Below are 25,042 nucleotides of genomic sequence, written 5' to 3'. Positions count from 1 at the left end.
GTTAGATGAACTTTGCAGTGTTACCTTGACCTCAGATTTTCAAGACTATGCTAATCCGTGTAATTTTTGTTCCAGGTGCGACATGATCTTGCCAGTAAGGTTTTCAACTGCTGCAGCATTATGATGAAGAACGACTTCAAGGTGACAATCTATCTCCTTCCCCACATTCTTGTCTATGTTCTTCTGGGATGTAATCAGGAGGATCAGCAGGAGGTGAGAGGCCCTTTACCTATATACTCCAAAAGTACTCATGATGACCCAGCATGTGTGATTTGCCAGTCACTTCCCTTAGTTCCAGGTACAAATTAAAACAAATTATGACTCTTGTTGTAGGGCGAAAGCTAGCTAGCAACATGCCTAATAGCAATCTAGAAATTATGTATCTCAAAGCCATGGCGGAATCCTTGTTGCTGACTGTTTATGACTGTTCTTGGTGATAATTACAGCTTCTTACTACATTTGCCTGATTCTTTTTTTAAAATTTTGGCACTCTGCTTTTGAAAAATAAGTTTGTGTGTGTGGTGCTACAGGTGTCTGAAGGACCGTAGCATCCACTCTGCACTCAATTCCCCCAGGATATCCGCCTCTGAGAGAGGATTCAAACCCGTTGCTGAAAAACAACATGTGCTAATTCTAGGTGTGCTTGCATGTGGGTGGAACCCAGAAAATACACACAACCCAAGATTTGGAAAAGAAGGTCTTCATTTATTGAATCCGGAGGATAAGAGCATATGGATCACTAATTTATGTGTGGCAACACAGAGATAGAGATGTGGGTGCATGTGATTGTAGTTCTGACACATTCGTGACTCTGAGCTGATAATTAGAGATGCACTATGCTAAGAGAAGAAGAAGAAGAGTTTGGATTTGATATCCCGCTTTATCACTACCCTAAGGAGTCTCAAAGCGGCTAACATTCTCCTTTCCCTTCCTCCCCCACAACAAACACTCTGTGAGGTGAGTGGGGCTGAGAGACTTCAAAGAAGTGTGACTAGCCCAAGGCAGCTGCATGTGGAGGAGCGGAGACGCGAACCCGGTTCACCAGATTACGAGTCTACCGCTCTTAACCACTACACCACACTGGCTAGGACTCTTGCCCCAGGTGATACGGGATGCCCACGAAAGCGCATGGTTCAAAATGGTGAGACTCAAACTTCTATCATGCGGTCTACATGCTCAGCATTTGTTAATGTTGGGCCCCTCTAAAGCAAAAAGCTTAATTGATCAGCGCCTGATGGATATCGAGCAGCAAAACAACTTGGCCAAAACAAAGAAATTTTGTGCATGGTTTGCCCACCTGCCCCCCTCGCACTTCGATGCCCCGGCATCTTATCTGCATAATTTAAATATCCCAAAGTATAGACGTGCTTTTACGTTGGCAAGATTGGACGTATTACCCTCTGCCGTGCTCGAAGGCCGATATCAGAAACTCCCCAGGGAGAAACGACTCTGCCCATGTGGAGACGGAAACTTGGAGACAGTGTCACATGTTCTTCTGACCTGCCCCCTGTACAAAGACCTGAGGAGCGAGATCATTACTCCCCTCCTACTTTCCATCCCAGGTCGCTCATCAGCGGCCGCAATGTTTTATTTGTTAGCGGACCAGAACATCCAGACAACAGAGAAGGTCGCCAGATTTATTGAGAGGGCAATGAGACTAAGGGCCACAATTTGACAGATAACTCGAACGAGGCCACCTTTGAACGGCCTTTTAGCCTGGGGGTTTCATATGATTTATCAGTATTTTTATATATTTGTGTACCTGACTGATCTTTCTCCAGTATTTTTATCTGTTTTATCTGTATTTTTTAGTCGCAATGGCCTGTTGGCTACGTGAATAAAGTTTGATTTGATTTGATTTGATACACCACACTGGCTGTACTACACCACACTGGAGGAGGAAAAGAAAGAGTTTGGGAGTGTGGCAGATGTCATACAAATTTCCAGAAAGTAGAGATTGTTAGCTGTGCCTTTTTCTGGTTCAGACTGAGCCACTGGAGTGACACAGATATGGAAGAGCCCTTAAGCAGAAGCAGGAGTGGGGTGTTCCATGCTTGCAAACATCTCTTTTTCTCCCCACTTCAAACCTGAAGTGTCAGCGACCCCTCTCCAAAGTTTCAGAGCCTAAAAATCCAATGGAATATGTCTTGTGAATGCAGAGTAAAAACACACAGTGGGGCTCAAATGTTGAACAGATAGCATTTCAGAGTGATCTGATGGGAAATATTTATGTCCTGGGGAGAATTTTTATAACTCCTCCCTCTGGCCAGCTCTGTAATCTAACTGTAAACCAGGGATACTGTTTTCGGTTTTACTTTTTTACCTGCCCGCTAACTGGGTGGAGACAGAGAGAAAGGTGTATTCACTGTAAACAGTTAACTATGGTTTGCTGTGACATGCAGTTTAGGCAAATACATTAACCATTCCTGAGTCTCTAAATGCTGTGCTGGTTTTCATAATAGCAGTAAGAATTTTTAATTATACATTGTCCAGGTTTATGCTGAAATCATGACTGTTCTGAAAAACGACGACCCTTTTGCAAGACAATGCGAAGATAGCGCTTCAGATCTAAGCCACTTAAGCACGCAGACAATATTCTCCATGCTTGATCATCTAACGCATTGGGCTAGGTATAAATCCCAAAGGCTGAGTGCTGAGAAAGCTGCTAGGAAGTCAAATAAGGACCATGCAGAGCTCCAAGGTTAGTAATTCTCTCATGTTTCAGTTGTTCTTGAAAAGGGTTTGTTTGTTCGTTCATTTATTTAACAAAATTTATGTACTGTTTGATTGTGGTAAAACCTCTAAGCAGATTACAAGAAAAATCAAAACTATCACTAAAAACACAGTCAAAAGCCATAACAACAGTATAAAAGAGATCAAAACACACCCACACCTCCATGTCTGGATAGTCTTGCCTAAACAAAAACGTTTTAAACAGACACACCAAAAAGAGGACTTGAAGGTGGTCCTGATATCAATATTCAGGGAGTTCCACCAAAGTTCGGGTGCTCCTATGCTGAAAGATTGATAGGCTCCTTGAGGCTAGCCTTCTTGTGCAGGTGGCCTTTTTAAGATACCCTGATCCTAAGCCATTTACAGTGTTAATTTTACTTACGGCATTTTAAAAAAACCCTTTTTATTCTCTAGCACCAAACGAGGAATATGGAGAATATCAAAGCGTGGTCCGTTTTCTTGACCTCATCCCTCAAGACACGCTGGCTGCAGCTTCTTTTCGCTCCAAAGCATACACAAGAGCAGTAATGCACTTTGAATCATTCATCACGGAAAAGAAACAAAACATTCAGGAGCACCTCGGATTTCTTCAGGTTTAACTTTCTTGCTATAATGTTTATTTGTTTTGAACTTCAGTGCTTCAAACTGTTTCTTCCTGTCCATTTTTATACTATGTAACTTTATTTGCTTTGCTTTGCTTTTGTTTGCTGTGAGTGACCAGTTTTTTGTGTGTGTCCCCCCCCCCTTTACTCTGTGGCATAAAGTAAAAAAAAAGCTCACTTGTCTGGTAAGATAAGTGCTGCTTACTTTTCCTGAGTCTCAACATTTCATGTAGGCTGCGCCATGTTTGTAGGAAAGACAAGAGCTCCTAATTGGCATGAGATTTGAAGGGAAATCGATTCACATTTGAGTGTGCTGATACAATAAATAGGTTTTATATAGAATGATAGAATCATAGAGTAGGAAGAGACCACAAGGGCCATCCAGTCCAAACCCCTGCCAAGCAGGAAACACCATCAAAGCATTCCTGACAGATGGCTGCCAAGCCTCCGCTTAAAGACCTCCAAAGAAGGAGACTCCACCACACTCCTTGGCAGCAAATTCCACTGTCGAACAGCTCTTACTTCTGAGAAGGCCTTTTGCCTGGTTCCCTGTTGCTTCACTTCTCACAGTGGGGGAATCGCCTGAAGTCCCTCGGCGCTGTACCTCAGTGTCTGGGTTGAACAATGGGGGTGGAGAGGCTCCTTCAGGTATACTGTGCCGAGGCCATTTAGGGCTTTAAAAGTCAGCACCAACACTTTGAATTGTGCTCGGAAACGTACCATTGAATACATCCTAGGAAAATTGTTCTCAAAGCTTTTAAGTTGTGGGTTATTTGGCTGGCCAGAATATAATTCAGTATTTGCAAAAGTAGGTTTTGATTAACTGAGAAAACATGAAAAGTCACTTTGGATCGCTTTTCAGAGGAAAAGAAAATGAGAGTTGCCAGCATTTTGAGAATTATTAAATAGAATCTTGAACGTATCATGATCCCTGTGAAGAAGTAATAATAATAATAATAATAATAATAATAATAATAATGTATTATTTATACCCTGCCCATCTGGCTGGGTTTCCCCAGCCACTCTGGGCAGCTCCCAACAGAACACCAGTAACAATAATAAAAAAACAACAATGTCAAACATTAAAAACTTCCCGAAACAGGGCTGCCTTCAGATGTCTTCTAAAAGTCATATAGTGTTTATTTCCTTGACATCTGAAGGGAGGGCGTTCCACAGGGTGGGTGCCACTTCCAAGAAGGCCCTCTGTCTGGTTCCCTGTTGCTTCACTTCTCACAGTGGGGGAACCGCCAGAAGGCCCTCGGCGTTGGATCTCACTGTCCAGGTTGAACAATGGGGGTGGAGTGACTCCTTCAGGTATACTGCGCCGAGGCCATTTAGGGCTTCAAAGGTCAGCACCAACACTTTGAATTGTGCTCGGAAACATTGAATACATCCTAGGAAAATTGTTTTTTTTAAGTTGTGGGTTATTTGGCTGGCCAGAATGCTTCCCAGTGATGATTTTTTCCCCCCCTGTTCACACAAAGAAATTGTATGCAGCTATGCATGAGCCTGATGGCGTGGAAGGAGTGAGTGCAATACGAAAGGCAGAGCCATCCCTCAAAGAACAGATCCTGGAACACGAAAGTATTGGCTTGTTGAGAGATGCCACAGCTTGTTATGACAGGGCAATGCAGATGGAGCCTGACCAGGTAAAGCCTATATGTCTTCCTCATTCCTTTTGGCTTCCTCCACCTGTACAGGTACAGGTGAGGTAAAACAATAATAAGCAATGCAGTTGCATCTGATTTAGTATGTATCCTAGAGAATGACACAACGGGCATATATTTTGTAGCTTTGTTTGTCACTGGAGAACCATAGTAAAAATCAAGCCAATGCTTAGCCCCTCTATCTTTTTCTGCATCTAAGCCTAAATTCGTAGCCATTGTAAACTAACTACAACAATCATGTATACTTCCCGTTTTCTCCTGTCTCCACTTGCTCTCATGTCTCCCTTATGCAGTTCCCTGGATGGAAGCCTCTTGAGGCAGGGAATCTATAACTTCATTCTTTGTAAAGAGAAAGCCAGTGTGGAGTTGTGTCTAGGAAGTCCTAAATTTAAATTGAACCATGTAATTCACTGGGTGATGTTGGGCCAGTCACTCTCTCTCAGCATAACTTGCCTCCTCAGGTTGGCTGTGAGAATAAAAAAAAAGAGGAATGGGGACTATGTTTGCTTGCTTCAGCTCCAGGAGAGATATAAATGTAAAATGCAAATGTGGTTTTTCTTTCCTCATTTCTAGATAATTCATTATCACGGTGTGGTGAAGTCTATGTTAGGTCTTGGTCAGTTGTCTACTGTAATCACTCAAGTGAATGGAGTACTTGCAAAGAGGTAATATGACTGATATGTTCTTTGTTTAAAAAATATAAAGTATGTTCCATTGCTCAAATGATGGAAAGCTTTATATGCTAACCTCTAAGGGTCTGGTTATAATGCTAGTTAGTTGAAATACTCATTCTCTTCCCACCTCTTTTCCCTCAACCGTGGATTTAGTAGTCGCCAACCTACTTTGTTGTTTTTTAGTCGTTTAGTCATGTCCGACTCTTCAAGACCTACTTTAGTGAATGCAAACCAGACCCTGAAGTAAGTTAGGAAATCTCACACGGCTGAGGTTCTAGGAAACCATCCATATCTCCGCACAGTATTACATGGGGAATAGTCTGTGAGTCATTCAGGGAGCAATGCCCGGTGTGTGCATCTAGTTTGCCAGGAGGGAGACTTGTTCTTGCCACTCCCACTGTCTTCCCAGAAATGCCTTTTTGAGAAATGTGTTCCTGACCAAGTATCTAGGACAGTCGTACCTTGGATCCCGAACGCCTTGGTACTTGGACGTTTTGGCTCCCGAACACTGCAAACCTGGAAGTGATTGTTCTGGTTTGCAAATGTTCTTTGGAACCCGAACATCTGACAGGGCATCTGCAGCTTCCGATTGGCTGCAGGAGCTGCGTTTTGGTTTTCAAACGTTTTGGAAGTCGAATGGTCTTCGGAACGGATTCCGTTCGACTTCCAAGGTACGGCTGTGTCCCATTTCCTAGCAGAAAATAGGAGAAGGGTGCCATGCCTCTGCCTATAAACAAAAGAAGAATGGGAACTGTGGGGTTGCATGCTCCTCCCCTCCTTTGACGCTACTGTCTCTTCCCAGCCAGGATTCCCTCTTAACCAAGATACAAGGCTGTTTCCATAGATAGGAGGGAACTTTCATTAGCAGCAACTCAGGAGAATGCTGGTGAAACCACTGTTAAAGAAATGTGGGGGAAGACTTAAAAGCCATTAGGACACAAGTTAGAGTCCTGTTGGATCAGACCGGAACCTCATCTTATTGAGCAGCCTGTTCTCATGGTGGTAACCAGGTGTCTGGTGGAAACCCTCAACCTTCCTGTCAGCAGAAGGACACAATTGGATTCAATTCCTACAGAAAAAAAATCACACAAAGGAGCAACTTGAATAATTCTCTCCTCTCTCTCTCTCTCTCTCTCTCGCTGTGTGTGTGTGTGTGTGTGTGTGTGTCTTTCTCTGTATTTTGTGTACTGACCTAAGTTTGCTTTTTACCTTCCTAGGCCTGAATGGACTTCTCAATTAAACATGTACAGAGTGGAGGCAGCCTGGAAACTGACACAGTGGGATTCTCTGGAAAATTACATAGCTGCAGGTAGCTATTTAGAACAAATGCCAAGATGTTACTTGTTAGGCTGGTGCTGGATTAATTTTTAATTTAAGCAAATATCAGATCTACAGTAAAATAATAATAATCTGAATTGTGTCACTGCTGGATTACATTGAAATGAAAAAGTGCTTTTTACTCTCTCTCTCTTTTTTTTTTTAGATGAAAAGTCAAATACATGGAGTGTTAGGCTTGGACAGCTGTTACTCTCAGCAAAAAAGAAAGATGCTGTCCGGTTCTGTGAAACTTTGAAAGTTGTTCGAGCAGAGCAGATAGTTCCTCTTTCGGCAGCGAGTTTTGAAAGGGGGTCATATCAGCGAGGTTACGAATATATTATCAGGTGCAGCTTCCTTTTTGCATGTTCAGTGTCTCGAAGCGTCAGATGCTAGTTTAGCCTTTCATTTTGTGCGCTGGGAGACATTTTTTGCTGAAACCATAATGCACATCTTTGACAGTGCTCATTTGGGATAACTAGGCTTTTTGTTACCCATCTTGTTCCTGGTTCAGGCAAGAATTTCAACATAGAAAATTTACCCGTGCATTTTAAAAACCATATTGGAGCCATGGCTATGGTCAAAAGGAGAGGTAGCTGACCTGGTGCCCTCCAGATGTTGCTTGTACTACAACTTGCTAGCCTGGGCAGTGGCTGGGGAAGGTGGAAGTTGCAACTTTTTTTTTTAATGCTTTCACTTTTATCATAACTTTCTGGGGGAAAGTACAGGATATGAGATTTCTCGTGAGATTGCACTAGTTTTTAGGCATCTTCTGTACACTACAGTTGTGGCAGGGGAGCAAAATGTTAGCAAGATTGTTCCATTTGGTATCCTTATGATAAATTCACATTGTGTATTTTGAGAATTCAGTGTGCTTTGAATACATTATTTTGGTAACCTTCTGGGGTCGATTAATAGTACAGTGGTACCTCGGGTTAAGAACTTAATTCGTTCCGGAGGTCCGTTCTTAACCTGAAACTGTTCTTAACCTGAAGCACCACTTTAGCTAATGGGACCTCCCGCTGCTGCTGTGCTGCCAGAGAATGATTCCTGTTCTTATTCTGAAGCAAAGTTCTTAACCTGAAGCGTTATTTCTGGGTTAGCGGAGTCTGTAACCTGAAGCGTCTGTAACCTGAGGTGCCAACTGTATTAGTCCTTCCATCCCCATCTGCTTTACAGGAACATAAGAAGTTTTGCATAGAACCATGTAATGTAGGAGTTGAGAACCTGTGCTCCTCCAGATGTTGTTGGACTACAGATCCCAGCATTCCTGACTATTGTTCATGCTGGCTTAGACTGATGCGAGTAGTAATCCATGAATATCTGGAAGGCCACAGGTTCCCCGACCCTGATACAGAGATAATCTAGATCTGAGATTTGTACCTGGTAAGCCCTGGTTGCTTGTGCTAGGTCTTCCAGATCATTTCAGGAGGTCCAGACACCACCAAAAGTGTACCAGTAGTTCTCTCGTGTGTAGAGGAGACTATGCATACCACTGCCAGAAGGGGTTCTTGTTCAGGTTACCGAGGGGATTGTTCATGCAGACAGTGAAACAGAATGAAAACACATGCCACCATGTTGCTTATCAAGCTGATTTTGTTTTGTTTAACCGCAGGCTACACATGTTGTGTGAGTTGGAGCACAGCATTGGATCAATGCTTCAGCAACCTGATAGTGATCATGGTAAAGATTCTCTGAACTGGTGTGCTCGCATAGAAATGACGCAGAACTCATACAGAGCTAAAGAGCCCATTCTGGCACTGAGACGGGCTTTGCTCAGCCTCACTAAAAGGTGAAGCCAAGCTTACTTTGTGTGCTTTCTATCCTGAAACTTGAGTTTCTGCTCTCTCTTAAGTGAGATATTGGCTAAAAATGGATTGAAATGTAATATTTAAACAAAAAGAATCCCACTACTAATTCCTTTTAAAACACAAGCATATCTGTTGAAAGAAGCTTGGGTGTGTCTGAGGTGTGGCTATTTCATTTTAGCTTTGCAACTACATATGAAGTGAAAATTAAGCTTCATGGTTGAGTGAGGATTAGAACCTTAGGTCTGTTACACCAAATTAGCTCTCCAGGCCATAATATTTCAGTATGTCCTGATTGTACTGATCCTAAGGAAGATATATTTATTCACAATGCTTGTAATGCAAACATTTGTGTTCCTAGTTACACCTAGAGGTGGCTTTGCAGGGTGAGAATGATCCAGAGTGTCCTAATATTGGAGCTATCAAAGTAATAGCTCTGAGCAAAGTTGGAGCTATCAAAATGTAATTTTGCAAGTCGTCATGTAAATAATACTATGTAGTAGGTAGAACTCTGATGAATAGGATGGCTCATATGGGAAGATGCACAGAAACCAAAGCTTTATTTTTAAACCAGTAGCTTGAATGAGGCTAACACAATCTTTTAAGATTGGCTAAATTTGCGGAACTGCTTCTAGACTCGGCATCTTTGGTACCTACCAAACACCTTTCACAAGCAGTTCCTTTGATTATTATTTTTTTTTAACTTAGTTTATATTTTTACAGAAAGGGTTACAGTGAGCAGATGGGAGAATGTTGGCTCCAAAGCGCTCGAGTCGCCCGTAAAGCGGGTCATCACCAAACAGCATATAACGCCCTCCTCAATGCTGGTGAATCCAAGTTATCTGAGCTATATGTAGAAAGAGCAAAGTGGCTGTGGTCCAAGGTAAGGAAGTTAAATAGAATAAAGCCTGCTGTCATGACACGAGGGTTGGACTCTCCTTTGTCAGGGGGTGAGGCTGGGGATTCAGAAAAGGCGAGGGAATTGCCCTCGAGGCCAGCCCCTGGTGGATATAATACACCAGAAGTACATGCAAAAGTCTGTTGTGCCAGTGGTCCAAAGTGGCTTTGATGTCATCGTCTGACTCCAGCTCAGAAGCCCACAGTCTCCTCCACTCCATCAGAGCTGTTGACTGCTAAAGCAGACTGATCTTCTTTTAAAATGAAGAGGCTCCTCTTTCCAGAGATGGAGCCAGCTGCTAAAATGCAACTGCATCCTTATTTAAGGTTCAGCCGAGGATGGTTGCTGCTGAAGCAGCATTCAAGCTCTCCCACTGAAGCTTTGCCTTCATACTGCTGAAGACAATCCTTCAAAGCAAGAGTGTAGTTCTCCATGCATAACTGTGTGGAGCAAACAGAACATTTTATAGAAAGGTGTACAAGTTGGAAATAAGTGAGGCTTCTATATGTGAATTTATGGGCACATATCTGTAACACTCTGGGTCATGATTTATTTACAGGGTTCCCCCTTCGTAAAATGAATGCTAACTTATTGATAATGAAAAAAATTCCTTCCAGTAGCACCTCAGAGACCAGCTAAGTTTGTTATTGGTATGAGCTTTCGTGTGCATGCACACTTCTTCAGATATGAAGGTACACGAAAGCTCATACCAATAACAAACTTAGTTGGTCTCTAAAGTGCTACTGGAAGGAATTTTTTTATTTTGTTTCGACTACGGCAGACCAACACGGCTACCTACCTGTAACTAGAATTATTGATAATGGTTTTTCTTTTTTTAGGGGGACGCTCATCAAGGTCTTATCATTCTCCAGAAGGGGGTTGACTTATGTTTTCCAGATAACCAAGTACCACTTGACGCTAAAAGTAAACTTATTCACGGGCAAGCCCTGTTGCTGGTGGGAAGATTTATGGAAGAAACGGCCAACTTTGAGAGTAATGCCGTAATGAAAAAATATAAGGTAAGCACTAAACCCAGAGCAATTACGTAATATATTTTAACATGTAAAGATGTAGTAAAGACGTGTTGAATTATATGATATTGCTTTTCAGTTATTTGTGTATTTTTTTCTAACTTGTACAGTTAAATTTTGTAGGGCATTGTTCAAACATAACTGACTGAATGAGGAATTATATCCAGCATTATGCAAATTGAATGCAATATGCAAAATCCATCTTCCCCACTGCCAATCCTCTGTGCCTCTAAAAAAATTGCTGGCAGAGGTGTCCAAACACTGGGCTCCGGTGGATTGGGGGGAGGGAGTCACCTAATATTTGGGTGGAGGAATTTTCCACCACTCATGCAAGGTTCCAGGTTTTCGGATGATACTCCCCTCTCCCCGTCGTCCACTGTAGCTCCATAAGACACAACCCTGACTCTCTGGAAATACTTTTTTGGAGTTCTAGTGGGCTACAGGGAGGAAGGAGGAAGGGAAGCTCACTTGCACTGGTACAACCGAAGATTCTTAAGTCTAACTATTCATTTCCACTCCCCTTCCCATTTTCCACCCCCCAGGATGTTACTACCTACTTGCCAGAATGGGAGAATGGACACTTCTACCTTGCTAAATACTATGATAAAGTGATGCCTACGGTAACAGAAAACAAGATGGAAAAACAGGGAGAACTGATTAAATATATTGTTATTCACTTTGGAAGGTTAGAAGGCACAGTTGTTGTTCAGTTGGTGCACATAGCTATATTTGGTTAAGTACATTAAATATCTGTCAGTATGTAGCAGATGGCTTGGGGTTGTATTGATTTAGCAGGAGTGTGTACACAGCCTTGGTATGGGTTATGGGATTAAAGAACCATTTATACCATTTACAATTTCCCTATTAAAGGTTACATGTCAGCATTTTACTTTCAGATCCTTACATTTCGGAAATCAGTTCATCTATCAGTCGATGCCAAGAATGTTATCTCTGTGGCTTGACTTCGGAGCTAAAGCGTATGAATGTGACAAAGGTAGGAAATTTTCATATTAAAAAACAACAACACACTGTTTCTACATTATCTAAGAGACCATTTCTTCTCTTTTTACACTAATTGCATTAGTTTCTGTATTCTGGACCTAGATGGTCCAGTTGGAGTGACCAGAAGTGAACTGGTATTGACTTTATGATATGTGCCATGATCCTTTAAAAGTAAATATCAGTGAAGATTTTCCGGATCCTCGTAGCAAAATAAGGATTGTTTTACATCTTATCATCTAGCTAGTCGTCATGATCGCGCACAAATGAAAAACGACTTGGCTAAAATCAACAAGGCGATTACAGAGCACACCCAACTTTTGGCTCCTTACCAGTTTTTGACGGCTTTCTCTCAGCTGATTTCCCGAATTTGCCACTCCCATGATGATGTCTTTGTTGTTCTTATGGCAATCATTGCGAAGGTTTTTGTAACCTACCCTCAACAGGCAATGTGGATGATGACTGCTGTATCCAAGGTAACTTAATAAATACAGTTGCATATCTCTCTCTCTCTCTCTCTCTCTCTCTCTCTCTCTCTCTCTCTCTCTCTCTGTTTTTAGCTCCCTGTCTCCAAACAGAACAGCCAGTTCAGTTTTCAGATACATGAGCAAATTTTGTGTGCGTGGAGTTGCCACTTTCTTTAAAGGGTCCATCATGCACAGTGGTTTTAATATACTAGATTTCCAGTCCCTCTTTAATTTTATAATCAAATATCATTTTCTTAACTACAAGCAGAGGAAGCTGCAGTTAGGTCAGTTATTCCTAGTATTTTGAAACTTCATGACAGGTCAACTTCATTTAATTTAATTTTTTTTATCCCAGGCAATCACCCTTCTAGACATTGAGCTAGCACGGATCTGCTTAGCTGCTTATAACCTTCCTCATAGTTTTAATAATTTAATAATTTTTAATTTTTGGTTTTCCCAGTATCTTATCATCTGTATCTTACTATTTCTGCTGTGCTGGTTTTTAGTGCTGCCTTTAACTGTTCTAAACTGATGTACTGTGGTGTTGTTGTAAAACCACCCTGGAACTTTTGAATTGAAGAGTGATGCAGAGATATCTGAAATGAACTCTTTCTTTTTTTGTAGTCCTCCTATGCAATGCGTGTGAACAGATGCAAGGAAATCCTCAACAAAGCTATTCACATGAAGGCATCTCTGGGAAAGTTTATAGGGGATGCAGCTCGCCTGACAGATAAACTCCTAGAGCTGTGTAACAAATCGGTAAAGTTTATTCCGCACAAAAGTTGTTTAGCGTTGCTAATCAGATTTAAAGGGTTCATCTACTTCAGGCGTAGGCAAACTCGGCCGTCCAGCTGTTTTGGGACTACAACTCCCATCATCCCTAGCTAACAGGACCAGTGGTCAGGGATGATGGGAATTATAGTCTCAAAACATCTGGAGGGCCGAGTTTGCCTATGCCTGATCTACTTGGTGAAGCAGGACTGTACAATCTGGTGTTTTCTTCTGGAGGAGGCCCCAACTTCCTGGAGCAGATTAGGGGTGCCGCTGCAGGACGGGTGCTGCAGAATTTATGTCATCAATGGTGTAAGTTCTGCTGGGAGATGGACACATATGCTACTTGATGCTTGAAGATAATAATTTAGGTTGCAATCCTAAAACCATTTGCTTGGTAGTAAATCCTATTTAACCCAATGGGACTTATTTAGGATTGGATAGGGTTAGGATTGCCGTCCAAGACAATTTATAAAGATGAAAATGCTAGGTTACATATCCCCGAGGCTTCAAAATCATTATTTCAAAGTGATTGGGTTTTCAGTAACTTTATTGGTTTTAATAAAGACATAATTGATAAATAAGTGCACTTTGGTATTAAGAGGTCTTTGATGAGCTATGCTCAGTGCTTTTTTTCCTTAAAAAATGGTTGGAGGGTACTCTTACTTTGACTCAAGTAAATCACCATTTTATAGTTAAAATCGGGAAAAATAAATACAGTAAATAGACAAAAGTACAAAGATTCACAAAATGTTTAGGGGTATGCGTACCCCTGTGTCGCTCCAGAAAAAAAACACTGGCTATGCTTATTGTTGTACTGACTAAAAAAATAAATAAATTCAGCTGTTTGCTTGGTTTTCCTTGCATAGTTTAATTGTTGCATTCAGGTTAGCTGTGACACAAGGAACTCCCCTGAACATAGTTTGTGGAGATGAATTTCAGTCCCATTTCACAAAACAGAGGGAAGAATTGGAAATATATTCCTAACTTGTGAAATAAAAGTTGTATATGGAAACTGTTAAGAGTGTCCGTATCTTCTAAGTATTTACCTTGCCCTTTGAGTAGTATGCATTAACTTTTTCCCCAGGTTGATGGGAGCACCTCCACATTAAGCATGAACATTCATTTCAGAAGTCTCAAAAAGCTGGTAGAGGAGCAGACGTTTAGTGAAATCCTTATTCCTTTGCAATCGGTGATGATACCTACTCTGCCTTCGGCTCCTGGCACACATTCTAATCATGATCCTTTTCCTGGGTGTTGGCCTTACATTGCTGGCTTTGGTGACACAGTGAGTATTAAGGTTCTATGTTTAAATATATATTGATGCAAGTTAGCTCTTTAACATACAGTAAATTACTTGGCTGCAGAAGTGAATAGCAGAAAAGAAATAGAGGGGAAAGGGTCTTTGATAAGGGGGAGGATGAACTGGAGCCCTGAGGAGGTTGTCTGGATAACCAGTATACATATGCAGTATGGACTGATGTAAAGTTTTGAGATGGTTTGGATTAGGTGTAGATTTCACCAAGAGAATACATTAAGCATTTTTCCCCCATGCTAAATTGTTGCTGTCTTTTTCTTTAGGTTGAAATCCTTTCCTCTCTTCAGAAGCCCAAGAAGATTACTTTAAATGGTTCAGATGGGAAGTCCTATATCATGATGTGCAAGCCAAAAGATGACCTAAGAAAGGACTGTCGACTCATGGAGTTCAATTCCCTGATAAATAAGGTTCTTTCACTCTTGAAGTGCGTTTTGCAAAGCTGGATATTGGCAGTCCAACTAAACTTTTCACGCCCTTACTCTCCATTGGGGCTTTATAGGAGTATTGCCTCGTTAGTTGCCCCCCCATCATGAAGTAATAAAGAAATAAAATTATATTCCCAAAAAGAAGAGACTTGAAACAAAACAATATGGTTTTGAACTGCTAGGTTGGCAGGAGCCAGGACCAAGCAACGGGAGCTCACCCCGCCGCGGAGATTCGAACTGCCGACCTTCTGATCGTCAAGCCCTAGGCTCTGTGGTTTAGACCACAGCGCCACCCATGTCCCTGCCCTATAGTTAGCATCCATGAATTACTGGTGCCTAGTTCACACTACTTTAGAACACCAATGTATGCCCCTTTTGGCAGAAGAGAGAATAGCATGAAATAGCTGGAAGAGGATGAAAGATGGGGGTGGGGGGGTTGGATTTTATTTATATGGTATATATGGCATTGTTCTTATGTTTGGTGATATGTTTCTTCCATAGTGCTTAAGAAAGGATGCAGAGTCACGAAGGAGAGAACTCCACATCCGAACCTACGCTGTTATTCCTCTGAATGAGGAATGTGGAATAATTGAATGGGTGAACAACACTGCTGGTTTAAGAAATATCCTGATCAAATTATACAAAGAGAAAGGTAGGAAACAAAAGCCCTTTTTAAATGGGGGGGGGGAATAAATGTGTGAGTGACAACAGAAGGTGTGGAAGGTAGAGTGTGGAATGTTACACAATCGTTAAAAATATGTCATGTTGGTCTCCCATGCTCTGATTAGTATAAAGCGGCTGCGTTTTCACATAATGGTAAGCAGTAAACCATAGCTTTCTACACATCAAAGTGTGTCTACTTTTTTCCTCCCTGCTAGTGCTGAACGAAAACCAACTACAATACTTGGTTTCCAAACCATGATGATAAGCCTTGGTTTGTTCCTGGCTTACCTATTATGGTTTGAGCAAAGCAAACCACGACCCCTGGTTTAAATATTCAAACTAAGCCAGGGACCTTGGTTTGCTTCTTCCGCATGTGATTGGGGAGGAGCAGGGAAGGAGCAAAGCAGGTGCAGTTCGCTTGTGCACTGCAAGCTGTGGCTTATGGCCTATCGAAAGGTGCAAATGTAGCCTCAGTGTTTACTCAACCAATCATCGTTGACTAGCTTAACTGTATAGCATTAGCTTACTGTGTCTAACTGATTTTTCTTTCATAGGTGTCTACATGACTGGAAAAGAGCTACGTCAATGTATGCTTCCGAAAACAGCACCTCTGTCGGAAAAACTGAAAGTTTACAAAGAAACTCTGCTTCCCCGGCACCCTCCGATTTTTCATGAATGGTTTCTGAGGAAATTCCCTGATCCTACTTCCTGGTCAGTTTGTTGCCCTGTACTATTGCAGTTATGTTGCTGTCATGCTGAGGGTTAAAAAGAGAGCCAGTTGTAATGTAGCAGAAGCTGTGAAGGCAATAAGTTTATTCATCATAGTAAACTATGTGGGATCTTGGTTTCTTTGCTGTGATCAGAAACATTTAAGTATAAGGGTAAGAAGGCAAAAATAACCATGTGCTCCTATGGTATTTCTTCTTTCCAGGTACAGCAGTAGATCAGCCTATTGTCGTTCCACTGCAGTGATGTCAATGGTTGGGTACATACTAGGGCTTGGTGATCGTCATGGAGAAAATATTCTGTTTGATTCCTTAACAGGTGACTGTGTGCATGTGGATTTCAACTGTCTGTTCAATAAGGTGAGAAACTAAAACACTTCCATTGTCTGTCTCAAGTAATTGAAAACAGTTTTCCTTTTCAAATAACGTTGCACGGTTCAAAGAAGTTGCACAACTGAACACTTGAGAAACTAAAGGATTATGTTGGAAGTTACATCTTGAATATATTTTTGTGGCATCTGCTTGAGGTACTCCTGTAAATGTTTAAGGCAAAAGAACTTAGCATTATATGATGTCAAAAATGTTTTGTTTTGGCATCCAATGACCAAATCAGCTGCTAGCAAACAGCCGCATTATATAGCTTTTATGTGTTCATTATTGTCAGGAAACCCCCCTCCCCGCGGTTGGGAGAGTCACGGGAGCGTCTGCAATATAGAGAACCCCCTAAGCTGTTTACGAGCTCCCCCTCCCCCTCCCCAACCGGAAGCGACCATTCCTCCAGTGGGGAGGGGGAGTCAGAGGCAGGAAGGCGGTGCAGGGGCTCTGAGAGGATCGCAGAGCCTCAGCACCGAGGAGGTGGCTGGGAGCGGGGTCAGGTTCCCACGCTCCGAGAGCGCAGGCAGGAAGGACGTGGCAGGGGGAGGCGGGGGTTCAGAATCCCGCGCCTCTTTTGCTGGACAAAGAACAGGAAGGGGTCATTCCTGGACTCTGCAGAGGGATGAGATGGACGTTTGATCTTTTGCTCCACTGTATATAGCTGTGCACAATAAAGAACTTAGTTTTAGAAGTTCTGCGTCTGGCGCTTTACTCATGAGCAACCACTAAACGTCCTTACAATTATGCTCAGAGAAGATCACGACAAAGCAAAAAAGCAAAATATAAAGACATCAACTATCACTATATGATAGGTATCTGAAGAAGTGTGCATGCACACGAAAGCTCATACCAAGAACAAACTTAGTTGGTCTCTAAGGTGCTACTGGAAGGAATTTTTTTATTTTATTTTGTTTTGACTATGGCAGACCAACACGGCTACCTACCTGTAACTATCACTATGTGGATATGAGACCATTCAAAGTATCTGTTCGCCTTTCAGATTTTGCATAACAATATTAAATTTACAGTAGTGTGCCGGTTGGTTAAGTTTCGTTGGAATTGCAATCTTATGCAACAGTTAACGTGCACCACATGAGAAGGTTAGTCTTACGAAATCCTACAATGAATTAATTTTCTTTTGAAGGGAGAGATGTTTGATTTTCCGGAGATTGTTCCATTTCGCCTTACACATAACATGGTCAATGGTATGGGTCCAATGGGGACAGAAGGTCTCTTCCGAAGAGCTTGTGAAGTTACACTAAGACTCATGCGGGATCAGAGAGAACCACTAATGAGGTACAATAACAGGGACGTGAAAAACTTCATTTGCTATCTAACTTCACAGTGTGAACTTTTTAACCACTGTAAATTCCTAGCGAAAACTTTGCTTTTTTAAAAAAGAAGTCTGCCAGAGCATATGCATACAATCACAGGGTGATAGCTAATATTAGCCATACTCAGAGAGGACATGTTGAAATCAGTGGACTGAAAAACTTAAATTCATAATTTCAGTGGGACTATTATTATTTATTTACATTTATATACCACCTTTCATCAGGAGACCACAGAGCACTCTACAACATATATAATATACACTAGTGGCCAAAATTGTGGAAACCTTTTGGAAAAAGTGCATTTCCAAGGTTTGATGGCTCATAACGCCACTTTTCTATTTTTTGAGTAATACCATAAAATTATATATCAGTGGAATGATAATTTAATGAAGAATGTAATGCAACCAAGTTTGTTCAGTTATCTGTATTCTATCAAAATATATAGCCAAATAACCAGAAAAGGGAAGCACAACTTGCTTAGGTTGATATGCAATGAGCACGAGTGTTTAGAGAGTTGCTTTACATTCTTCATTAAATTATTTTCATTGATCTATAAATTTTATGGTATTACTAAAAAAAAAAAAAGTGTTATGAGCCATCAAACCTCAGAAATACACTTTCCCCAAAAAGTTTCCACAATTTTGGCCACTAGTGTAATATCAGTAAAAGGAAAAAAAGACAATACCCTGCCCCCATATGACTTCCTTGAATATCACCTACTCCGTTACCAAGGACTTTACTTTAGCATTTTTGATATTGACATTGCTTCATTCATGCCACCACCACCCCATGGAATATAGCCTGTCAATACTGAGTGAGTGCTGTCACATTACACATAGTTTCCTTTTGCTTCTGTGACTCCTTTCTCGGGGCAGCTTGCATGGACAGAAAGCCTTTCTGCTTGTGGAAGTGGGAGTTTTCCCTCTCTTTTTTTATCCATTTTCCTCTTTCAGCTATAAACCTCCCCATCAAACACTGTTTCCGAGGATGCTCAGACCCTAGAATCAGCATATCTGGGATGGGCAGGAGGTATGCCGTGGTGGGGATATAGGGAAAGCCTCGTTCCATGAGCAAAATTTGACTCATGGTTCTTAGGATCCAACTGATAGGCTTACCCCTTTCTAAGGCTGCAATATCATACATGTTTACCAGGAAGTAAGGTGCGTTTGAAATGGATGGGGCTTACCCCCCGCCCCCCGCATTTGAAGAACTGGAAAACAATGTGCCTATTATTAAAAGCCAAAAATGAAATTGCACCTCTGAATCAAATGTGATCATCTGGGAGAAATGGTCTGAGAGTACATGCTACATTTCTGAGTAGTTCTGGCCCTGCAAATGGCTTGGTTGGAAAACTATCTGGGAACTACCATATTGGGCCGAATATAAGACGCACCCGCAAATAAGCCGCACCTTTAAAATTCAAGGCTTATTTGTGGGTGCGGCCCGCCTCCTGGCACTATTGCCCTGAAGGGGGGGTTGGGGGGATACGGGTTATGTTCGGGCCAATACATGCAAGATGCTATGAGCATTTTGAAGGAAGAGTGAGGTGTAAGTAACTGGTTGGACAGTGTTCTCGAAGCGACTGGCATGAGTTTGCGGGAGGCAGTGGAGGATAAGGGTGCCTGGCATGCTCTGGTCCATGGGGTCACGAATAGTTGGACACGACTGAACGACAAAAGTAACAACAACAACAACAACAACAACAAAGTTCTGTTTGTGTAATGATTTAGAATTGCAGAAGTTGAAAGATGTTTAAATAATGTTTCTTTCCCACCGAAACTACAACTGCAGCTAAATGAATCTTCTTGAACCGTTAACTTTCCTTTGTTTATATGTTATCTAGCGTTTTGAAGACTTTTCTCCACGATCCTCTTGTGGAATGGAGTAAACCAGTCAGAGGCAATACAAAAACCCTAGTGAATGAAACTGGAGAAATTGTCAATGAAAAGGTGACTCGGTGGGGGTGGGGACACCTTAAGTACAGGCAGGACAGTTAATTCATAATGTGTGCCAAAAATTCAGATTCTGTGCCAAGGAGTCCCACACTTGGGCTACATACACATCATACATTTAAGATACATTACTTTCCCCCTCCACAATAATCCGGGTTGTCTACCCCTCATAGAGCTACAATTCCCAGCACCCTTAACTACATTTCCTAGGATTCTTTAGGGAGTCCATGTGCTTTAAACGTATGGTGTGCATGCAGCCTTGGTGTACAAATAAATTATGCAAATCACAGTTGCTTAGTTTACAAGTTTCCTTTTTGAGCCGAATATCTGAAGTGGAGTGCAAGTCAGTATGGGTAACTGGAAGAGAGGAATGCCTGGCAGTAATTAATAAAAATAGCTATTAATGCAACTTTCAGGTGGGGGACAGATGTAACAGCTGCTACTAAAAGATTACCTTTTAGTCTATTAATGCCACCCTTTTGTCATCTTGACTATTGTTTGCTTGCTTTCAGGCCAAGACCCATGTTTTGGATATAGATCAGCGACTTCAGGGTGTGATTAAAAACAGGAATAGAGTAAAGGGCCTGCCTTTGTCAATTGAAGGACATGTTCACCATCTCATTCAAGATGCAACAGATGAAAATTTTCTGTGCCAGATGTACCTTGGCTGGGCTCCGCATATGTGAACCTCTAGCATTTACAAACGAGTTGCTGTAAAAAAAAAAAATGGGGGGGGGGGGTTAGTTCAGGGACACCTGTTTTTCATTTTAAAAAAAAACATTTCCTATCATTTCTACTTTGGTATTTTCTGCTAGCACAACTCTGTGTTTCAGTGTGTGATTTTGTTTATATTCCATATTTGTATATAAATGCCACTTGCATTTGAATAGCCATTTATACAGATTATTAAAGAGCTGAAACCTTTCATTTTAAAAAGTTTGAATGCAGCATTTTAGCTACTCGATATTTTTATCTTTTATCTCTCTTAAAAGGGCATGCACAATACCTAGATTATCTCCCCATTCCACATCTGAAAGGCCTTTTTAAACTACTAAATTGGGTTAAGTAGTACTAAAGTGGTAATAAAGTTGGTCCCAATGTAAATGTTTCCAAACTGCTCATGTTGGTGACACACTTTTTAGACATGCATCATTTCGTAACACAGTAATTCAGTTTTAAACTAACCCCTTTCCAGTCCCGGAAGAAGCACGGGGAGCTTTCACGTGACACACCTACACAGGGCAGTCAACACACTAACCCAGGTCAGGTAAATGTGGTGGTGGGGTGGCAATGGATAGGTCTGGGTGAGCCGGAGCTGCTTGTTGCTGCTGCCAGTGCTGGGCCCGGTGGCAGCCTGGGCCTGGCTCTGAAAGGTGCAGGGTGAAATCCACCCCAGCACCTAGTGGATCAGGGCTTTCGGATGTTGCCAGGGGGCACAGGCCCTTTGACAGCGTTGGCCTGGCTCTGCAAGGCACAGGGTGAAATCCACCCCAGCGCCTAGTCAAATGGGGTCGTCTGGTGCTGCTGACTTGCATCTAGTCATGGGTATAGTTCATGGTTATTGTAAATTAGGGTTGTATCTAACCAAAGTGTACTCAAAATTATTGGTGGAGTCTACTCCACCAATGCTGTATGGCAGAGCTTTCCAAACTGTGTGTCACAACACATTAATGCAGTGTTTCCTGACCTGGGGGGCTCCACACATTAAACAAAAGTGTGCGACCTTTCTGAGATGTGACACTTTGCTTAAGAGTTCTAAGAGAAGAGGAGAAGGGGGTTGGCCCAGAGGTAAAGGAGGGCAGAGGCTCAGTTATGTTGACCTCCACTGTCTGAATACCAGTTGCTGGTAGTTCCGCTTTTGGGACTTCCCATGGCCATCTGGTTTGACCATTATGGAGGAGTGGGTGTTAAGAGTTGCAGCAAGTAGAATCCCTGATTCGGACCTTGTGTAGAGTAGAAATGAATTTGCTCTCCACCACAACGATGAGTCTTAAAATGGTTACTTCATATTTTGTAAACTAAAAAGTCCGACAGAGATCCTAAACAATCTGTTCACCATTGCTGAGCTCAGTCATACTGCTGCTGCTAACTCTCTTTTGCTGACTTAATAAGCTGAGTTCTCAGGTTTCACCTTCCTTCAGTGAGAGAGTTTTTCCTGTGATGAGTCATCAATTATCCTTAAACACTCTCCTTGCTGTATTTACCTATAGACAAATCTCTCTTGCCTAATGCAAGCTTTTCTACATAGGTTTTCAGACACAATGCATACAAACATTACCTTCCATGCATAGCTTTTAAACTCGTATCTTTCTTATGCGTTAGAAGACTTAACCTGTCAAGCAAGGCACTTCCTAAAATTCCTCCTTTTGCACCACTATTGAAGATAGGAGAGCTGCTTCCCATCATGTGCTATTCCAGGAAAGTGACAGCACCACGCTGCTTCTTGACCATCATGACCCACTCAGACTTTGCATGGATTTTTTTTATGATCTAGCGCAGGGTTTCCGGTTATTTTTCTTAAAGACCTCTTATGCCTTCAGTAGTTGTGTGACAAGCACGGGAGAAAACTCTTAAATACTATTTACAAACAACAGCTCAACTTTTGAGGTCGAAAGCAGCACATAATTTTTAATGAGATAAAGAAAACAGGCGGGAAGCAAAAAAAAAAAGGGGGGGGCCTTTTCTCCCTCCCACTACCTTGAATGTCTGGGAAACTCCGGACGTATGGCAGCCCGTGGAGACTTTATTTTAAACTAGCTCAAAACTTTGAGATTTCTCCCAAAAAAGAAAACCACACACAACCATTTCCGGATTTTCACTTTTTTAAATAGGACAACCTTAGCTCCGTACACACGACACGCGCTTATCACCGCAGGTTTCGGCAACGCGGCGGCTGCCGGCCTGCAGTTTCGGCGGCTTCCAGCAGGGTGCGCCATTACGGGAGGCGGGCCTCTCCCCGCATGCCTTGTTGATCCTCTGACGCAGTGCCGGTCCGCTCTAGGAACAGCTGCTCCGTGAGCAAACTCAGGCCCTGGCCCGGAAGAGAGGTGGTTTGTTTTTGGCCTGTGGCGGCGGCGGCGGTCAATTGCTTGTTGTGTCGGGCAAGGCTGTCGTTAAGAGCGGGCTTCTGAGGGCGAAGAGGAGCAGCAGCAGCAGCAGCAGCAACCGCCGCCATGGGAGTGCCGAAATTTTACCGTTGGATCTCGGAGCGGTACCCTTGCCTCAGCCAGGTGGTGAAGGAGCATCAGGTGAGAAGCGGCTGCCGGTGTTGCTCTTTCCTCTCTCCCGCCCTTGCATGGAGGGGGGGGAGCTGGGGGAGGGGGCTCTTCTTCTTCTTTCCCAGGGCGGCTGTGCTCGTGAAAGATGTCCCGGCACCTCCGAAGGGCTCCCTGGAAAACCCCGCTTCGACCCTTTTCCCTTTGCCCAGGGAAGCCTCGTCTTGGCGACCCATCCTAGAGAAGTTCTCCTTGCAGTTTAGGGTTTCTGCCTCTTTCCCGTCAGCTGGGGTTGTCGACTTACCTATGTGTTACTTATTATTACTACCCCTTTTATCTGTTGAGCTCCTTGGAAAGGGGGGACTATACATGTAGTCGTGCTCATCATTATCTTCAAATAACAATGACATTTATATTATTTGTACCCCGCCCATCTGACTGGGTTTCTCCAGCCACTCTGGGCAGCTTCCAGCATACCTAGCAAAACAACAGCAACAGCAATAATACTATCATCATCTCCACAGGGAACCACAGCTTGGAGCTGCGGGCAACTTGTGGAGAGGAAAGGGTGTGTGGTGTTTTGTGTGTTGTGTTGTTAAGTTTGTATACCAACCTTCATCCAAAGATCACAGGGCGGTTCACAACATAAAAAGACAAAATACAAAACAACCCCCCCCCCCCCCGCAACAAGCCAATAGCCGCCTTCCCACAAACACATTTAAAAGGCCGGAGTGTCCCTTTTTTCTTGCAGCCTTCCTTCGTTCCTGGCTGCAGCCATCTGTGACTGCTTTTCATTTAGAGAAGAAGAGCAGGATGGGGGAGCTGTTACAAACAACTCAGGGACACTTTGTTCTTTAGTCCTTCACCGTGAAACGCTTCAGCTTTGGAAACGATGCCCTGAACACACTTGTATAGAAATACCTACATTTGCCAGCTAACAGCAGGCAGCTTTGTTCTGCCTGAATTCTGTGGAGCAGGGAAAAACTGTGTGCTTCCACATTAGAAATTGGTACAATAAAATACATGCTTGAATGGGAGTGAGATTTTACCCAGCAGGAAAGAGAATGAAGGTGATGGAGAATGAGTCAGACTGCTGAATCGGAAGGGCCCACTGACCTGTAGTGGAGTTGCCAAAGTCCTGAATTCACTCTTGCTGCAAAGGTTTATGATTAAGTGGCGGATAAGTCTATCTAAGTAAACAAACTATAAATAAATAAGTTCCATTGAACTCTGGAACTTTAAACAAACAGCATTGCATTGCCAACCACTGTTGCCTATTTGATAACCTTTGACTACAATTTATCCTGATCTACCAATTACAGCTTCTTCTTCTTCTTCGGTTAAGGAACTGCTGCTTTGAATAAATGTAAAATAGTGGCTTCTGATTTGAAGGTGGTATCACTTGAGAGTGCCAGTGGTGTCCTTATTAAAGTGTTGGACATGGTGTCGGTAACTTCAAATCCCCACTCAGCCCTGAGGATCACTGGATGATCTTACGCTCTCAGCCTAACCAATTTTACAAAGTTTGTTGTAAGGATGAAACTGAGGAGTGGAGAAAAGGGTGAATAGAAAAATAGTAAAATTATTTTTTAAAAAAAAATGTTTTAGAAAGCTGTACAACAAGACACTGTACCTATACTGTTAAAAACAGGTAGGTAGCCAAGTTGGTCTACCATAGTAGAAACAAAATTAAAAAATTCCTTCCAGTAGCACCTTAGAGACCAACTAAGTTTGTTATTGGTATGAGCTTTCATGTGCATGCACACTTCTTCAGATACACTGAAACAGAAGTCACCAGACCCTTATATATAATGAGTCTATTTCCAGTCTATTTCTGAAATTCTCCTGTAATAACATTGTGCATGCCATCAAATGCCAGCAGTGCCCTTCAGCTCTATATTGGACAAACAGGCCAAACTCTACACCAAAGAATAAATGGACACAAATCTGACATCAGGAATCACAAGACAGAGAAACCAGTAGAACACTTCAGTCTCCCATGACATTCTATAGAAGATCTCAAAGTAGCTGTCTTATTACAGAAGAATTTCAGAAATAGACTGGAAACAGA

At 42.3% G+C, this 25,042-nt stretch overlaps 2 protein-coding genes across 4 annotated transcripts in view; both read left to right on the top strand.

Annotated features, from left to right (window-relative positions):
* Window positions 1-20,695, top strand: part of ATR (ATR serine/threonine kinase) — a 48,222-nt gene extending 27,527 nt beyond the window's left edge. For all 3 annotated transcript variants that reach the window (XM_033150379.1, XM_033150378.1, XM_033150377.1), the window contains 22 exons: window positions 76-213; window positions 2,494-2,701; window positions 3,148-3,326; window positions 4,820-4,984; window positions 5,576-5,667; window positions 6,894-6,985; window positions 7,160-7,337; window positions 8,606-8,782; window positions 9,522-9,681; window positions 10,536-10,715; window positions 11,270-11,412; window positions 11,624-11,721; window positions 11,970-12,202; window positions 12,818-12,952; window positions 14,052-14,252; window positions 14,546-14,689; window positions 15,209-15,359; window positions 15,925-16,081; window positions 16,302-16,455; window positions 17,615-17,766; window positions 19,648-19,753; window positions 20,269-20,695. In XM_033150379.1, coding sequence (XP_033006270.1) covers window positions 76-213; window positions 2,494-2,701; window positions 3,148-3,326; window positions 4,820-4,984; window positions 5,576-5,667; window positions 6,894-6,985; window positions 7,160-7,337; window positions 8,606-8,782; window positions 9,522-9,681; window positions 10,536-10,715; window positions 11,270-11,412; window positions 11,624-11,721; window positions 11,970-12,202; window positions 12,818-12,952; window positions 14,052-14,252; window positions 14,546-14,689; window positions 15,209-15,359; window positions 15,925-16,081; window positions 16,302-16,455; window positions 17,615-17,766; window positions 19,648-19,753; window positions 20,269-20,442 — 3,417 coding nt within the window. In that variant the 3' untranslated portion in view covers window positions 20,443-20,695. The remainder of the gene's footprint in view (window positions 1-75; window positions 214-2,493; window positions 2,702-3,147; window positions 3,327-4,819; window positions 4,985-5,575; window positions 5,668-6,893; window positions 6,986-7,159; window positions 7,338-8,605; window positions 8,783-9,521; window positions 9,682-10,535; window positions 10,716-11,269; window positions 11,413-11,623; window positions 11,722-11,969; window positions 12,203-12,817; window positions 12,953-14,051; window positions 14,253-14,545; window positions 14,690-15,208; window positions 15,360-15,924; window positions 16,082-16,301; window positions 16,456-17,614; window positions 17,767-19,647; window positions 19,754-20,268) is intronic.
* A 2,208-nt stretch (window positions 20,696-22,903) lies between these two features.
* Window positions 22,904-25,042, top strand: part of XRN1 (5'-3' exoribonuclease 1) — a 40,325-nt gene continuing 38,186 nt past the window's right edge. Inside the window, exon 1 of the mRNA XM_033150375.1 lies at window positions 22,904-23,004. Coding sequence (XP_033006266.1) covers window positions 22,930-23,004 — 75 coding nt within the window. The 5' untranslated portion in view covers window positions 22,904-22,929. The remainder of the gene's footprint in view (window positions 23,005-25,042) is intronic.

The sequence above is a fragment of the Lacerta agilis genome, chromosome 5 (assembly GCF_009819535.1).
Source record: "Lacerta agilis isolate rLacAgi1 chromosome 5, rLacAgi1.pri, whole genome shotgun sequence".
In the NCBI taxonomy this organism is placed as follows: domain Eukaryota; kingdom Metazoa; phylum Chordata; class Lepidosauria; order Squamata; family Lacertidae; genus Lacerta; species Lacerta agilis.
The sequence above is the reverse complement of the archived record's forward strand: the minus strand, read 5'-3'. Positions and strand labels throughout refer to the sequence as shown.